General features: G+C 38.8%; 1 protein-coding gene across 1 annotated transcript in view; it reads left to right on the forward strand.

Moving 5' to 3' along the window:
• Positions 1–18,860, forward strand: part of LOC136858403 (mitochondrial proton/calcium exchanger protein) — a 248,121-nt gene that overhangs the window by 65,127 nt on the left and 164,134 nt on the right. The window contains exon 4 of the mRNA XM_067137923.2: positions 9,441–9,578. Coding sequence (XP_066994024.2) covers positions 9,441–9,578 — 138 coding nt within the window. The remainder of the gene's footprint in view (positions 1–9,440; positions 9,579–18,860) is intronic.

Raw genomic sequence — 18,860 nt, forward strand, 5'->3', positions numbered from 1 at the left:
GGGTTTTTGGGGTTAATTAGTTGAATAATAAATATGTTTTTATAGAAACTTTATGCATGTTTTCTTTTCAGTTCAAATTCTTTCTTGCATAATGTTGCACTCCATTCTTTGTACAAAAAAAAGGTAAAAATGTGATGATTATGCCAAGAAATACAGTGTATTGTAGCATAGAACTTTATTGATGCTCAGTTTATTGTTCAAGTCTAACAGAGCATTCTAAGCCAATTCATTCAAATATATGGTTCTATTTTATTATAACAGAAAAAAAAAACACATTGATAATGCAGTGTTATTTATAACCATATTTCATTATTATAACCTCCCAAATAATTTATTTATTTTATATTTATTTATTTATTTATTTATATTTATTTATTTATTTATTTATTTATTCATTCATTTATTTCATCCAGGGAGAAAGTCAATGACCCTCATTAAAATCAAGATGACTGGCTGTTGAAAACACAAGAAATGCCTCAAAGAAAAGAAAAAGGAAAAAAAAAACAGAGAAAAGGAATCCTGGTGTATCATGTGATTGTGACAACTGGAGAGGGTGTTGCTGGCCATATACTAGGGCCCAAGTGCAAATGTAAGAATGCAATACGTCACTTGTACAGAATAAATATAGCTTTTGGAATCTAGGGCATTTCAATACTTGAAATGCCTATCTATTCTTTTCCATTAAATCCTCAAAATCTAAGTGGTTCTTTCCTAAGGAAAGTTCAATTGTTGATAACTCTACATGAAGAAACACTACTTCGTATTATATAAAAGTCAAATGGTATAGATTTTTAAATTCATAAAGAAGAGTTCATGTTGACACATGGCTTATACAAATCATTTGGCTGACGGAAGAGTATTCAACACATGATTTCATATGGAATTAAGACCCTGAAAATTCTAAAACATACATTGACTATATTTAGATATATGCTTTCATGGCCCATAATTGTAGACATGATAATAAGCTTTTAGACTTTCGCTGTGTTAGAAAACAAGATGAAATTCGTTACATTTCACAGAGAACTTTGTTCCACATCTTCAGAAGGAGAAAAACTTCCCTAATCATGAAGGTTTGAATTAAAGAATGTTTTGTCGTTGATCTATAGTAAGTGGTACCTCTCCTTCATCACTGTGCACTACCCTTCCGAGTAGAGGTGACGACACCATCTTAACTCCAATTAAGATGTTTTTGTTCCATCGTTTGTACGTGCGAAGTAAACAGCAAGATCATCAGATGAATCTGGGATGAATGAAACAAAATACTGACAGAATAGAAGAATAGAATAAAGCTGAAGATGGAAAGAAAAGTGTATAGCAGAAAAATTAGAAAAATGGGCTTGAGTTAGGTGGGGTGAGTGGAAAGAAGGACGTACTACAACAAGGCTGAAGACACAGAAATGAAAAGAAGTATGAGGGGCATTCAGTATATAATGCAACACATTTTATTTGTCGGCCAACTTTGGTTTTAAAAAATTTGGATTTTGTTTGGGACATCTTTGAATATTCCCGCTTCGTCTCCTAGAGTTCCATTAATTTCTGATAAGTGGCAGCACTATAACTAGTCTTCAAAATGTCATCTGTAACGGAGGGGCATACCAAATAGAGAACAGTTATTGAATTTCTTTTGGCGGAAAACCAGGACATCACAGATATTCGTAGGCGCTTGCAGAATGTTTACAAAGACCTGGCAGTGGACAAAAGCACGGTGAGTCATTGAGTGAGGTGTGTTTCATCATCACAAGGTTGAACAAACCTGTCTGATCTGGACTATTCTTCCTCATCCACCCTACAGCCTGAATTTCGCACCTGATGACTTCCATCTGTTTGGCCCAATGAAGGTTGCACTCCACGGGAAGCACTACGTGGATGATGAGAAAGTTATTGATGCAGCATGATGTTGGTTCGACATCGACCAGTCGAGTGGGACCATGCAGGTATACAGGCCCTCACGTTACGATGGTGTAAGGCTGTAGCATTGTATTACAGTTCGATGGAGATTATGTTGAAAAATAGGGTATTGTAGCAAAAGGATTGGGGAATAACCTAGTGTATTTGAATACTCAATAAAACCAACCTGCTTTTAGAAAAAAAAGTGTTCATTAATATATTGAATTCCCTTCGTAATACTAAAAACATGACAGGTGTATACAGCTTATGAAAGTATGACACATAGCACATAGCCTAGAGTGAACTATTTGGTGATGAGGAGAGTACAAATTTGGAAAACACAGAAACAAAATAACAATAGTGAAAGGATATAGAAGAGAACTACCTATGCAAATTGTTAATAGTTGGCAGCCATGTATTATTAATTGATAGTCAGTGTCCTTTTTGAAATTATTTCGATTTTTACGTATTTTCACAGCTTCCCGCGTAATCCTAGATCTTTAGTGTTTAGTGTGGGAAAGAGCTTTGAACATCTTAAAACACATCATCATGACCTGTTGATAGGGTGTGCTCAGCTATTGCTGACTTGTCTGGCCGGTTGACTAATATTTCATTGGTGTTCCTTGATATGAGTACCAATGGACCCGCATGTTTGGCCAATATATATATCTTGCTGCAAGTACAGGAAATTTTGTACATCCGAGGGTGTAATGGTGTGGACAATTATTTGTTTTTGCTTTTACCGAAATTGTTAGCGGAGGACCTTGGCAAATTCGATCTGTGGTACTGTGGATGAAAGGAAGGTAGGCGGTTTCCTTCACTTCTTCGTTCTGTGAATTTTGCTTGGTCATCCCTCTGGGATGCAGGGTTCTTTGAATCTATACGTTGATGTAACCATTACTCTTGAACATGACTTTAAGTATCTCCTGGTAATGATAATAATAATAACAATAATAATAACAATAATAATAATAATAATAATAATAATAATTGTACCGGGCGATACACCTCTACGACGCAAATTCAAATCTTGCGCCAATTGAAACTTCTCTACTGGAGAAACCTGGAACTTTAACAACTGAACTAACTACTGGTTATCAGAAGATGTCACTGTGTGTTTTTGATTTGCTTTTGTTTTTCATTGATCAAGAAGTGTGGACATTCTCTAACTGATGTCTCTACCAAACTATGATAATGAACTCTGGTGTAAAGGAATGAACCTTCTTCGAGAAATGTTGTATTCATAAGTTTTGTCTTTACTAAATTTTGTTCTGTGGTTTGTGGGTTGGCAATATTAATCCTTTCCTTCCGCCTGTTTTGAATTTAGCCAATCAGTAATTTCTGTAATTAATTTTCCTCCAATCATGGCTTTCTTCTTCGAATTTCCATGTGTAACTTTTAGTCAACCAATAAAAATTGAGTGGGTGTGTTTACTCATTCCTGAAAGGTCTCGAATTTTCCACAAGGGTATAAAACTGCTGATTTTCTTGTCTCCGGGCCTCTCGTATTACATCTAACTCTGCGTGTGAATATGTAGCAGGGGGCGGGAAGCGCCTCGTTCTTCAGGCAGCAGTTCTTCAACAAGGTAATGGCCTTTTAACATCTTTTTTTTTTTTTTTTGCTAGCTCAGCAGTTTAACTCTCGGGGAGGGTTCGAAACCTTTAATATGTAACCCATCTCTTTAAAATGTAAATCCCTTTTAACTCTATGTAAAACCTACAATTTCTTTAACTGTAAAGTGGGAATAGAGAGTGCTTTACCCTCTCGAGCTCCTCTTCATTTTTTAATATGAGGTGACTATGTTTTCATAACCGTTTTTCTCTTCCTTCTTAACCCTTTCCGGCCCTTAGCGCCCGAAAGCGCCCGGCTGCATTATCTGCATTCGTCTGCAATCTGTGCGATAGTTTTTTATTTTTCTCATCAGTGAAGTGTTTATAAGGCATTTATGAACACGCAGTGCAATCTACAAGTCTTAGGAAATAAAGGAAGAGAGATAATCTGTCTGGACGTTGCCTAGGCAACGGTCTTGAACTTCCGCGAGCGCGGGTCGTTTGTAAACATGGCGGGATTGAATATCGCGTATATTGAAACTGAGCTGAATATGGGCGAAAAAAAGTGACACAGAATCCTTGAGTAGGGGTGCAGGTAAATTTTTAATGAGTGAATAATATATCAACGAATATAATTTTACTGATAACAGTGATATGAATGAAAACGAATATCGATAAATCGGACCTGATGGAGATGCCACGGCAATTCAGGTAACACAAATATTACGTTTCGTTACTCTGAATGATTAAATGGATGGTGTTGAACCTGCGCATAATTCGGAAAGAGTATTAGGGGAAAGAGATTGTTTTTATGTATGTTAGGAGGAGAAAAATTATTCAGTGACATAGCCTATTGCGCATATAACAATGCAGCCTTCAAACAGTCGCATTGCGGTAAGATAGAATGGGAAGACACTTGCCCAGATGAAATAAAATCTTATATACATGGGCATCATTCCACTTCCAAAATCACGTGATTATTGGTTTTGAGGGATTCAGACAACATGGGAATGTGACAAATGCAGACTGTCTCTGTGTCGAGTATCACGAGGATGGGGGGGGGGGTGAAAAACACATTATGACTCAATAAACAGAGAAATGGATGTGATGGTATATTTTCTAATGTTATTGAAAATTTGAATTCATTGTGAACAATAGTTTTTACTGTATTTAACTTTCTCTGAAACAATACGGTCTGTTTCAGTTTTTGCTAAATAATAGAGATAAGCGGAGTGAAAATGCGGGCGGGAAAGGTTTAATGTGTTAAATTTATCTTGTATACTCGTCACCTCCATAGATTGGGATTAGCCCTTGTGTGATCGGCCTAGCGCCACTTAAGTTTTAAAATGTGTATTTAGGAGTGCAAGTTCATGCCTCCAGTCCTCTCTGTACTTTGGGCCAGTAACTTAACCTGTTGTTTTTTTGTTTTTTTGTTTTCTTTATGCGAAGGACCTGTAGGTTGGGTACAAGATACCCCTGTTTCACTGTAAGTGTGCCTTGAGGGCAGTTAGGAGTAAAGTTTGTTGTGGCCTTTGATAGGCTTGTAAAATTGAGAGCAGGTCAGCTCTTTCTGGTATGTTGGAAGGTGCCTCTAGGAGGCTTGACATTACTAAGCGGGAGCAAGAGCTCCATATAATTAGGGGTTTTCTGCCCTTTGGTATTTTGTGGTTGTGAGCTGAAAGCTTAGAGATTGTAAAAGGTGGGGCTTGAAGCCCAGATCATTAATTTGTCTCTAAATCCTTGCTTGTCTGGTCTTGTACCTGATTGACTTGTTAAGTTTTCAAATTCTATGTAAACTTTTGTTAACTCTTGTTGTCTATTGAAAATATAACCTTTATTTAAATTTTAAATTCATCTTTCGGACTTGTAGTTAGACCCATTCCAGCCCGCACCTTCTTTCACCTCTGACTTCCACGGATATTATTATTATTATTATTATTATTATTATTATTATTATTATTATTATTATTATTATTATTATTATTATATGGCCTCAGCTACCGTGTGCAGACATTTCAATTTGATGCCATCTGGCTGTCTGCTCATCAGTTTTGATGTTCCGTTTTACTCTAGGTCAACTAGATGGCAAACCGAGTAGGCCCTAAATCGAAACTCTCTTGGGCATCTGTGGCTGGGATTTTAATTAATTTTGTCGGGTAAACACCAAATGTGTTACCAGAGATCTTTTGCATGCCGTCATCTTATGACGTAGAGTGTCGAATGGACTTTTTTCCGCCCTTCAAAAATCCGACTACCTCTGCCAGGTTTGAACCCTTTATCTTGGGATCCACAGATTCACAGAGGTAGCTGGTTATTTGATGGCTCACAAATTTGTTTCAGCCTTGTGGTGAGTGTCATGAAAATGCCCTGTTTTTGTGCTGGATGATGGTGAGAATCTGCATGGAGATACTTGTGTGGGTAGATGTGTGATAGACAGTGTGCCCTAAGGAGCTGTCCAGTTTCTTAATAGAACATCGAAGAAAGGAAGGCATCTGTCCAACTCCATCTCCATAGTGAATTTAATTGAAGGATGTTGCTGATATAGGTGGGTTAGAGATAGGTGAGGTTTCTCTCTAGCCCACAAATGTATCGTCAACATACCTCTACCAAATCTTGGTTTTCATGGGCCGAAGCAGGAGAGATAATATACAACCCTGATAGACTCCTCACTTGATTTCGATCTTCAGACAGGCTGTCTTCCATGTGTCATGTTGGTCTTCTTCAGTAGAGTGACGAAGGTGGACTTGAGCCAATCCTTTGAAATTACGGCAGATCTGAACACCACGTTGAAGAGGCCTGTGAGAACATCAGTTTCATCATTGGCCACCAGCTGGAGGATTTCAGCATACACTCGATCCACCTCTGTGTCCTTACCACTCTTCAGCTGTTGAACAACTTGTCACACCTTCTCCTGCAAGATGTTGGGACTTGTGTCTGCTTCAACCATGCCATATTTATCTAGTCTGGCATCCCTACCTTCAAAAGACCTGGCGAGTTGGTGGTTAGGAGCGCGCGGCTGTGAGCTTGCATCTGGGAGATAGTGGTTTCGAACCCCACTGTCAGCAGCCCTGAAGATGGTTTTCTGTAGTTTTCCTTTTCACACCAAGAAAATGCTGGGGCTGTACCTTAATTAAGGCCACCGCTGCTTCCTTCCCTTTCCCATCGTTGCCATAAGACCTATCTGTGTCGGTGCGACGTAAAGCAATTGTAAAAAAAACTTCATCAAAAGAGGAGGCTAAACATATGACTCCAGGGGATGCACTACCGCCAAGATTATATGGATTACCAAAAATCCATAAAGAAGATGTTCCCCTCGGTTAGTGCAATAGGTTCTCCTACGTATGCTCTGGCTAAATATCTTCAGTAAATTGCTTCAGCATGACTCACACTCATTTTTTGCATTTTTCAGCTACACAACTTTATTTTTTCCATCTCAGCTCTATTCTGTTGTATGGCTCATCTGAATGGTCAGCGTAGTGACCTCAGTTTAGGGAGCCCCAAGTTCAACTCCAGGCCCATCCAGGGACTTAAAACCATGTGGGGTCAGTTTCTCTAGCTCAAAGGCTGAGTCTTTGTGTTTGTCTTAATATACTTTTTTTCACCTGCATACAACACACCACACTACCAACCAACACAGATACATGTGATAGGAATACAGCCCTCCACATAGGATTGGTTTCAGCAGTTTTAATTTGGCGTGAATTAATTATGGCTACTTTGTTGGAATAATTGATTCTACAACATAACTTCTTGGACTAGTTGTGAATAATCAGTTGCATGCATGCTAATCGATAATTGAATGATGACTAAGTGAGAAAGTGGAAATTTGAAAATTTAATTTATTGAAAGAGTTGGAACAGATCCTCCACTTGTCTAATGGAATCAGAATTGCAAGTATGTGTAAAGTCCAAATTTGACTGCAAGAATTTCTTTAATGTTATGAAAACCAACGTAAAAGTTCTGGGTGATCATACATCTTCGGAAAAATATGAACATTAATCAAACTTAGGTAAAGAAATCTGCATAATTTTTCTCTCTTTGTATCCTTCTTTTGTTATGGCCTATGTAGGATCACATGTACCTCTGTCGTAATTTGGATTATCTTCTCTTCTCAGAACCTCTTCCCCCTCTCCCTTCTTTTCCTCTTCTTCCATTCTTCAGATAAGATTTTCACTACTCCTGTTTCTTCCTTTTGTATATTCACCCAGATTTATCAACTTGTATACTTGTTGCACGGAGCCTTCTTGTGTTTCCCAATCCGCAGTGATGTTCAGTGTCTGTCTTATCTTGCAGTTTTGTCCATTAGTATCTCAGCTATTAGTTCTTATGTGTTGCTATCTAGTCTTCTGTTCTTGAGAATTCTCCCCAGTGCTTGTTGGTCTGTGAAGTTGTATGTGTTTTTGAAGTCCATGAAGGTTACTTACATCTTCTTGTTCTTCAAGACCCTGTGCTTTATCAGTTGTTTCAGAGTGAAGATCTGTTCTATGCATCCTTGTCCTTTACTAAAACCCATCTTGTGATCTCTTACTGCATTTTCTAGGTTTTATATTCTTTTCAGGAGTCTTAACAGCACCTTGTAACCAACCTCTAGTAGCAATATTCCTCTGTACTTGTTTGCGTCCCTCTTCTCTCTTTGTATCAGTACTATGATCATATTCTTCCGCCCTTCTGGTTAATTCCTTTGCCCTCCAGATCTGAGTAATGACCTCGATCATGTTGTCTATTGCCTTGTCGCCTTCCCCCTTCATCATTTCTGCACTATCCCATCGTCTCCCCTATGTCTTGTTCCTCGGGTCCCAGGTGGCTTGTGCCACTCATCCCTGGTTAGAGGTTGTAGCTGTCTCTCTTCTATTTCTTGTCAGAGTTCCAGTTTGCCATCAGGTGTTTTGTAGATCAGTAGGTCATGGAAGTATTCTGCCAGTATCCTGCTATTCTCCTTTGCACCTATAGCCACAGCCAGGTTTCCTTTCTTGTATCTTGTATCTTGTATCTTGGTATCTGCCCTTGCATCCTGTCAGTAATTTTTGAACTTTCCGATAAAGTCTGTGTTGATGCTGTTGCTGTTTCTGAAATTGTTCTTGATGTTGTCTAGTTTGATCTTCATCCTCTGCCTTCTAGTTCATAATATTGTTCTAGCCACTTCTTTCTGCACTTTTACAAAGACCTCCCGTTCTTATGGTTGTACTTGCTATTCCAGTCTCTTAACTGTTCTTGTTCTACCACCCACAGTGCTTCTTTCCCCATAATTCGGCCTGTTTTCCCATGTTCGTCTTCATGTTTTCCTATTCAGTCTGTGTTGGTATCTGCTCTTTGTTCCAGTTTTGTCTTAGTCTCAGTCTGTCTTTGAGTTCTTGGTTGCTCTTATTTATCCTTGGCTGTCTTACCCTGTTCGGTAGCCATCGGCACTTGACTTCTGTAAGATGATCTGACTCCATCTTTGTGTTATTCCTGACACAAGGTGCATGTGGAATTCCCCTACACTCGTGCATGGTCTTGCCCATGTCTTTTTCTTATTCATTTTGGTGTTCTCATCAATCTCTGTATATTATGTACATTTGCTACTTTTATATATTTTCATTTATTTGGAATAATTTGGCAGTCTAAAACATCATTAGTTGAAGTGTATTATGGGTGAGGAGTTTCAAATACTGAATAATGGTTCCCTAATTTTTGGCAAAAAAAAAAAAAAAGTCTGGCAACACAAAGTATAGAATTTATTCATTTCTTAATTATTTTATTCTGTATGTGCAGTATGCAGTTTCTTTAATTTAATTAGGAACAACTTTTAGTGTGTTTTTAGATTAACCAGCATTTGTTATTGTTTCAGAAAGACTGCTTAAGAGGTCGTCTGTTATTCATCACTGGCTTTAATTATTCTAAAATGGATGCAGATGACCTTGATGTTTTGACTCTTTAAAACAGCAATTGTAGTCATCTATTCTGAAATGTGTGAATTACGTACTGTATATAAGTAATATTTTTGGCTTTCTGTTGTTTCAGGATGATAAACTGAAGCAGTCATTAAAAGTAAAACTAGAAATGGCCAAATTTCTACAGCAGACCTTAGATGACATGGCAGTTCAAGGTACAGGGGGCAGGTCTGAGTCTGCAAAAGAATTTGCTGAATTTTTTAATAAGGTATGAGCCTATACATAGATATTTTGCAGTGTGTCTGCTATTATTGCTTTGAAATTGTGTTTAAGGACCATTCTCACACGTGAAGTCTACATCATATCAGAGTCCTCAAAAATGACTGTAAATAAGAGCAATATAACAGACAATGAAGGTGAGTTTTATATGATTAGTTTGTCCTTTACCATGTAGCATATGTTGGAACTAAGCCCGTTTGCTTGGAAGTTGTATATATAATTTAATCTGACACTAAAATGTGGTTGCCATGAGACAGAATAATATACAAGTGATTTACATACATTCGTAATAAATTTTGAGCTATACAGTAGGTTTTTACACACATCAAAAAAAATGTTGCATCACCTTGGTGCCAAGAGGTCCTGAACCTAAATATTTCAGCTCTCTTTATTGCTCACGAAAACCACACATTGCAAGTTGTACAAGTTGTGGTCCAGATTGCAGCATACACCAGTACGTCTAATACCCAATAGTACCTCCTCTTGGATTGATACATGCCTGTATTCATCATGGCATATTATTGGCCCAGATTGTCCCACTCCTCAGTGGCAATTCGACGTAGATCTGTCAGATTGGTTGGTGGGTCATCTCATCCAAAAACAGCCCTTTTCAATGTATCCCAGGCATGTTCGATAGGGCTCACGTCTGGAGAACATGCTGGTCACTCTAGTTGAGCGATGCCGTTATCATGAAGGAGTTCATTCACAAGATGTCCATGATGAAGGCGAGAATTGTCGTCCATGAAGACGAATGCCTCTGAAATGCTGCCGATATGGTTGCACTATAGGTTGGAGGATGTTATTTCTGTATCGTATAGCTGTTTCAGCGCCTTCCATGACCACCAGTTGTGTACATTGGCCCCAAATGATGCCATCCCAAAACATCCGGGAACCACCACTTTGGCTGCACTTGCTGGACAGTGTGTCTCAGACATTCAGCCTGACCAGACTGCCTTCAAACATGTCTCCAAAGATTGTGTTGTTGAAGGCATATGCGACACCCATCTGTGAATAGAACGTGATGCCAAATCTGACGGGTCCTTCCAGCATGTTGTTGGGTTCATCTGTACCCCGCTGCATGGTGTCTAGGTTGCAAAGGTGGACCTCGCCATGGACGTCGGGAGTGAAGGTGTGCATCATGCAACCTATTGCATACAGTTTGAGTCCAAACATGACGTCCTGTGGCTGCACAAAACCCAATATCCAGCATGGTGGCGTTGCTTTCAGGCTTCCTCCAAGCTGAAATCCGTAAGTAACGGTCATCCACTGCAGTCGTGGCTCTTGGGCAGCCTGAGCGAGGCATGTCATCAACAGTTCCTGTATCTCTGTATCTCCTCCGTGTCTGAACAACGTCCCTTTGCTTCTCTTGGAGACGTCTGGAAACTTCTTCTGATGAGATTCCCTCCTGACACAATGTAACAATGCGGATACGATCAAACTGCGGTATTGATCTTCTAGGACCGAGCTCGATAGCTGCAGTCGCTTAATTGCGGCCAGTATCCAGTATTCGGGAGATAGTAGGTTCGAACCACACTATCGGCAGCCCTGAAAATGGTTTTCCATGGTTTCCCATTTGCACACCAGGCAAATGCTGGGGCTGTACCTTAATTAAGGCCACGGCCGCTTCCTTCCCACTCCTGGCCATTTCCTGTCCCATCGTCGCCATAAGACCTATCTGTGTCGGTGCGACGTAAAGCAGCTAGCAAAAAAAAAAAAAAAAAAAGATCTTCTAGGCATGGCAGAACTACAGACAATGTGAGCATTGTATCCTCCTTCCTGGTGGAATGACTGGAACTGATTGGCTGTCGTATGCACTCCGTCTAATAGGCCCTGCTCATGCATGGTTGTTTACATCTTTGGGCAAGTTTAGTGACATCTAGGAACGGTCAAAGGGACTGTGTTTTTGATACAATGAAAACATTCTGCGTCAGTGTTCCGGCGATCTTGGAACCGAGGTGATGCAACACTTTTTTTTTATGCGTGTAGTTAAATGTAGTTAAATTTCAGGTGCTATAACGTCAGTACAGATGGTTTCTGTTGATGGCTACTGAAAATTTCATAGTAGTTGTTACCAGCTGATCTTGAAGCTTTTTTTACAATTTATATATCTCCCTCCAGTTTACAAATCTTGTGGGAATCTTTCCTCTGGCTCCAAGGAATATACCTTGTATGGTCATTCTGTCGATATTATACTGATGGTGTATTGTTAAAAGGGCGTTATCAACAATTTTGGCTAAAATAAGTTTATTACATCAAAATTATCGGAATATTGTCAGGAATTTAATGGTAAAAAGTGTGTTGACATATTCCCTGTACAACTCAAGATAATGTTTTAAAATCGGGCATTATCAATGGGTGAACAACATTCTTTAAGTGTAAAAAAGGCGTTATTCTCATAACAGCAATTGTTATTGTGGATTACTTTAGCACCTCATCTGCCCTATTATTATACTTAATTTTGTGTTCCTTGGTAGTCATTGTTGTTACTTGGTGAAAATTTATTCTTGATGACACTGTGAGACTGAGCAATGATGTCTTAATTCTTACAATAACAAATACAGTGGAACCTCGATTCTCTATTTTTGGGGGGACCACGGGAAAAAAAATCTTACAATATGGGAAAACCGAAAATCCGGGAACGAATTAAAACCATCACCAATTTGGCTGAGCATCACAACAATTAAATATACATAATTATAATCTACAATCTTTCCTAAAAAAATCTACAGCCCTAATGGGTCTTGGCCTACAAAGCGACCGCTGCTCAGCCCGAAGGTCTGCAGATTACGAGGTGATGCATGGTCAGTATAACGAAGCCTCTCGGCTGTTATCCCTAGCTCTCCAGACCAGGGTCGTCACCTCACCGTTAGGTAGCTGCTCACTTAACGATAATCACATAGGTTGGTGTATCTAGAAGCAGCCCTCATGTCCAGGTAAAAATGCCAGACGTGGCTGGGAATCGAACCTGGGGCCTCCGGGTGAGAGGCAGACAAGCTAGACTTGTGTGACCTCGAAACATTGATTACATGAGTTAAAAATCTCAATACTGTACATTCAGTTTCACTGTTGAAACTTCCTTCATGTTAGCAACTTTGATCAGGCAAACTCATCGAAAAATCTAAAATATAATGCCAAACTGAAAAACGACCAATCACAGGTAGTTTTTAATTCTCTAATCTAATAAAATAAAGCACATCAGATATAAAAGTGCCCAACATGATGGCAAAATCCCTTATTTTTTATCTTTTATTATAATTTGGTCACTGGTGTATTGTTTGTAGTAAGTTTATGGAAATGTTGTATCGTGAAAATTAGGCCTACATCGACTTTTAACCTCTCAGCATGAGACGACTTTCACTACCTGGCTACCCTATGCTGGGGGAGGAGTATAGCACCAAGCATGCTATAAGTTAATCAGACATAAATGACAAGCGGTTCAACGAATTTTACCAAAATGTTCAGTATGTCATTAATGCATAAACACTCACACAGCATAATTTACTGGAATTATCTAAGGTCAGTGAAGTGGAGGAATCTTCTGAGCTTTCAAATTGAACAGGAGATATGGCTGAACCAAATATAGGAGTAGCTAGTATCCAGATTTTTTGAGAATTAAGATCTCAATACAGGTTTCTGTACTATACTCATTAACATACACAAGGCAAAAACTACATACATTTCTACCAGTATACATTCATTTACCCTCGATTGGAACGGAAATAACATACCGTGTGACCGCATGTGATGTTGGACGTAAATATCTGCCTTGGACATAAATATCTGCCTTGGACATAAATATCTGCCTATTCTACTATAATCTTTATGAACTAGACAGTAAAAACAACTGAAAATTTTTCAAGGAAAATATGTGGAAATTATCGCTTAATTGCCTTGATTTCACATGCCAGTAAAGTTATGCTTCATATCCTGCATAAGAGACTCCAGGCATTCCTAGAGTATCAAATTCCTGAAGTCCAGACTGGATTCATGAAAGGAAAAGGCACTCGAGAACAGATCTTAAGCCTAAGACAAATCATAGAAAATGCTAGAGAATTCAATGTTCCGGCATACTTGTGCTTTATTGACTGCCAAAAGGCCTTTGATACTGTCAAATGGAACCATCTTTGGAAAATTTTGGATGACATGGGTTTGCCACTCCATTTGATTGATCTCCTCAAGTCCTTGTATAAGGAAAATACAGCCACTGTGAAGATTCAAAACGAACGGTCACAGCAGTTTTGTATGAGGGCAGGAGTCCGTCAGGGATGTATCCTGTCACTGTTACTTTTCAATCTATGGTGAATATGCAATGAGAACTGCATTAGATGACTGGGACAAGGGATTTTCTAATGGGGGATGCAAGATCAACAACTTGAGATTTGCTTATGACACCACCTTGATAGCATCATCTGAAGAGGAGTTGACAGAGCTGATCAAGAGAGTGGAGGAAGCAAGCCTAGAAATTGGATTACGCCTAAATCGACAGAAAACCAAAGTCATGATCATTGATCGTAAGAATAACAACAGTCCACATATCCAACAGATTGCTGGTTGTGAAGTTGTACATCAGTATGTATATCTAGGCTCCCCTTACTATCCAATTCTGGTGGTTCCAAAGATGAAATAAAGCAAAAAATTGAAATAGCAAAGGTAGCAATGATCCGTCTGCAGAAGATCTGGAAAGATAATAACATCACCATCAATACAAAAAAGAAGCTCGTTGAATCTCTAGTCTTCTCAGTCTTCTTGTATGGCACAGAGATGTGCGCCATCATCAAACGTAATCATGAATGGATAGAAAGTTTTGAAATGTGGTGCTGGAGGAAAATGTTGAGGATTCCTTGGACAGCTCATCGCATGAACACATCAATCCTGATCCAACTTCAGATAAAAGTTTGTCTATCGTGTAAGGTCTCCCAGTAGATCATACGCTACTTTGGACATATAATGTGCCGAGATGGTAGTCTTCAAAAGTTGATTGTTGAGGGCAAAGTCCAGGGAACCAGACAACAAGGATGAGTACCAACACTATGGATTGACATGGTGAACGGCCCCCTACAGAGTTCTCTCAGAGTAACCACATTGAAAGCTTTAGATAGGGAAGAATGGTGGAGGATGGTTCATCGGCTAGATGGCTGGATATTATGATAGGCACGACGCCTCAGTCATGAGGCAAAACAAAGAAGAAGAAGAAACATCTAAGGTCATCGGCTGAATATTATGATAGGCATGACGCCTCAGTCATGAGGCAAAACGAAGAAGAAGAAGAAGAAGAAGAAGAAGAAGAAGAAGAAGAAGAAGAAGAAGAAGAAGAAGAAACATCTAAGGTCATCGGCCCAGTACTAGTTTCGATCTCATAAGAGATCACCTTCATCTGCTGAAGATTTCATGAACATCAAGTAACAACACAGCAAATACATCAATTTAAAACATTTCTTATTCTAAGATTTATATACAGTTCTAACTACTAATGATAAAATATGACAACAGATTAAAAACGGTGTATTTCATGTCTAGAGTTTAATTCTTGAAGTTCTCTTGCATGTTCTTTTATTGTAGGAAATGAAGTTGCACTAAATATTCTTCCACTTGAAGTTTACATTAGCCCTCACCGAACGAGGAGCAGTACACAGCACGCCTCCAACAGAACCACAAGTAACAGAGAGTAAGTCACGCAAATAATTCTCTCTTGCCTCCAACTCTCAATAAATGTTCTCTAACACTACATTTTCTTCTTTCATTTTAGACATCCCATACTACCACATAGTCTGTAATCAACAGTTCACAATTAAAGAACTTGTAACAAGGGATGTTCTCACCTAATCCAGCCACATAACAGTAGTCCATAAGAGATAATATATCAACAAGGCATCAGACTCAGTTTTATACCAACGAGAATCTGGTTTGAAGTCGAGTAAATTTTGACCCATTTTACTTAAACATCACGATAACATTGATCATTCACCAGTTTTAATCATATATTTTACTATAGATTCTGATCTAAATATTTGTTGAATGTGTGCCCATCTTACTTCCACGAACGTGAAGCTATGTGGATGAAGGTTTCTTTTACTATTAAGATTAGAATATACTGTAAGACCATGCACGTATACTGGTAGAATTGTGCAGCATCGTTTCACGTTGTTGCCATAACGAGACGTGGGTGATGGGAATATGAAACTTTATTCAGGACTGAACATTGGATACAATAAGCATTGTTTTATGCATCATCCTAGTGAAAAGTCGCTGAAAATATTTTGTTTATGCAGATGCGCTGCATTTACTGAAGCTTGTGCAAAATCTTCTACTTGATCAGGGTTTGAATGTGAATGGTGCAGTAATAGACAGATCAATTTTTTAAAAATTGCTTTACACATCAAGTAGTGAAATAACACTTGCTCACAAGGTTACTAGGTACCGTTTAGATGTGTCTGGATCTCGGAGACAAAAAGGTGCGACCTGCTGCTCAGTTATTGTCTAGAACAGTCTTGAAAGCAATAGAATACAGTATTGTGGCAGCCACAGCTTGATGTCACATATTGACTGGAAACAAGTTGTTCTCTGGGTACAGCTGTTCAATGACTGGTTCGATTTTTTAAAATACATGGATCAAATTTGGAGCCCATAGATTTTGGCATAGATTTGACAAATCAGATTGCTCTTTTAAGCATGGTGACAGAACAAGTGGTAGCAATGACTGTTGGAAAGCATAAGTCTTTGTTATCCTTCCAGAAAAGAATCCTGCTTAAGGTGACACTCCGGAGATAAAAATAGATATTTTGATCACTTTGGCTATTTTTTTTAAATGGCTGAAATTGTGAAAGGATTGAGTTTCTTCTTTCTTGTCACAAAGTGCAACTTCCTACAATAAAAGAACATTCTCGCTATAAATTTTCATAATAACCTTTCCGTAATTTAACCAGACGCAACAAAATATAAACTAACCTCTGAAATCAATTAAGCACTCTGCCATATCTCGAGGTTTATCCCATTCTTACTTAATTGCAGTATTTAGCCTCAAAATTAAATGGTAGTTTAGTCAGCCTTAATTTTTAACGAGTTAACAACCGTTATCGGACACGTTATTTACGCATTTATTACGAAAATATGTTCTCTTTCATTTCGAATTTTCTTTACGGAACAGCTGTCGGCGGGTATTACTAATCGACTCCGACATTGCCTTCGAATGTAGACGAGATAAATCGCTAGTGCACATAGTGAGGAAACGATGCCGAAGGTAATCTATCGCATGCAATATCATCGCTGGGGTGTATAAATATTGGTAACGGAAAAAATCGTGCGCGCTTAATCGCTCGTAATAACGGATGCGCCAGTGATAGGGTTCTCGCTGTAACCGAAGAACGATACACAGTTTAATATAGAAATTTTGAAGGGACAGAAAAAAGTCGTCGCTATAACGGAGTTCTCGTTATATGCCGTACTCGCTATAGCGGACTTCTACTGTACCAGATTTCTGAATGAATTTATAAAGCCTGTTACAGACTAATATTTCAGTACTCAACTGTCATTGAGCAACATTGTATGCTTGTATTAGTATTCCTGGTGGTACTACAATAGTGCCAACAACTACAAGTATATTTGTTCTTGTATGTTTAATCTCTTTTGTGAGTTCTGTGGTGGTAGCCAGTCTGTTTACTTTTGTGAAGTACGCACGCAAGTAACCTCTTGTAGTTGCGTATCAAGATACTATTTTTATTGAAAGATAGTGTGCTGTAATAATGGATAGCTTGTATCCAAGGGAATAAACAGTATGCATAAATATAAATCAGCCTTAGCTAAGCGATGAATTGCTGAACTTTTGATAGGAAAGAGATGGGGATCAGCTATTACCAAGCAGGAGTCTCCATTGAAGAAACTAGGGATAAAAGATAAAAATTTCATGATGTTCCATATTGAACTGTATCACAATGAAATTAAAATAACAAATAACGTAGTTCAAAATAGGGATAAAAGGTTGTGAAATGTTACCGGAATCAGATTGTTCTCATCAGGAAAGTGTCGCATCAACTTCAAGCCATGTAAGTCCTGCCCTTTAGCCAACAATTACGACAGAAACTACAATCCCCATATATAACTTCTACTCAGAAAAAGTTGCATTGTGAAAAATAAAATGCAGGTGAATCATTTTCCGTTCTTCAGAGAAGGAGAAGAAGAAGAGACAAGTTTCCAGAGTTACCAGTATTCATACAGTAACTGCTAAGAAAGAAAGGGAAGGAAAAATATACAGTTCTGGTGACTTTTAGGTAATGAATCGGGAAGAAAACGTCTCTTGAACCTTGCTTTAATTTTCCCACCAATTGTAATTCTATATTTAAATCCCATTTTTCTCCCATAATATTCTGCCAAATGTAACAAAATTTGTGTGGTATATGTATCACAGCTATATTAGGAAACCTGTGTGTGTGGAATTTTTCATTGCAGAATTTTTTCAAGTAGTAGGGATTTTTAAGTCTAAAATTTTAGAACATAAAAATTACACATCTTTAGTACGATATATCTCCTTACTAGCCGATGTACCCATGCTTCGCTACGGGATTTTCAGAAAGACTGACTTGGTGGTTTTCCTAACTTAATTCAACATAGGTCATTAAAAAAACGTCAGTACGAATGTAGCGATTGAAAGCAATGTTATGATATAAAATACTCGATCAAAAGAAAAACCGCACACTTTCTCACTTTCAACGAAGAGTACTACGGTGCCGATCTAACAGTCCAAAGTTCCAGAGCTGGAATAACCAGGTCGCAGACTGCCGTGAACACTCCTCTGTCATTATTCCGTTAAATATGCACACTACTCAGTCCAATCAGTGGCTCAGAGTAGGGATTGTATAGCTCGAATACTATGATGAACCAGTGTGTTACATACCAGATATATCAAAAATGTATGAACCAGAGGAATGGCATGCTAAAGAAGAAAGTTATCTTACACCCCAGCCACTTCCCACCAATAAAGAAGCAGGCTGTTACAGTCGGTACGACCAAGCGAGTTGGCCGTGTGGTTAGGGGTGCGCAGCTGTGAGATTGCATCTGGGAGATAGTGGATTCGAACCCCACTGCCGGCAACCCTGAAGATGGTATTTGGGAGATGGTGGGTGCGAGCCCCACTGTCGGCAGCCCTGACGATGGTTCTCTGTGGTTTCCCATTTTCACACCAGGCAAATGCCTGGACTGTACCTTAATTAAAGCCACGGACGCTTCCTTCACACCACTATTCATTCCCTATCCCATCGACGCCATAAGACCTACCTGT

The sequence above is a fragment of the Anabrus simplex genome, chromosome 1 (genome assembly GCF_040414725.1).
Source record: "Anabrus simplex isolate iqAnaSimp1 chromosome 1, ASM4041472v1, whole genome shotgun sequence".
In the NCBI taxonomy this organism is placed as follows: domain Eukaryota; kingdom Metazoa; phylum Arthropoda; class Insecta; order Orthoptera; family Tettigoniidae; genus Anabrus; species Anabrus simplex.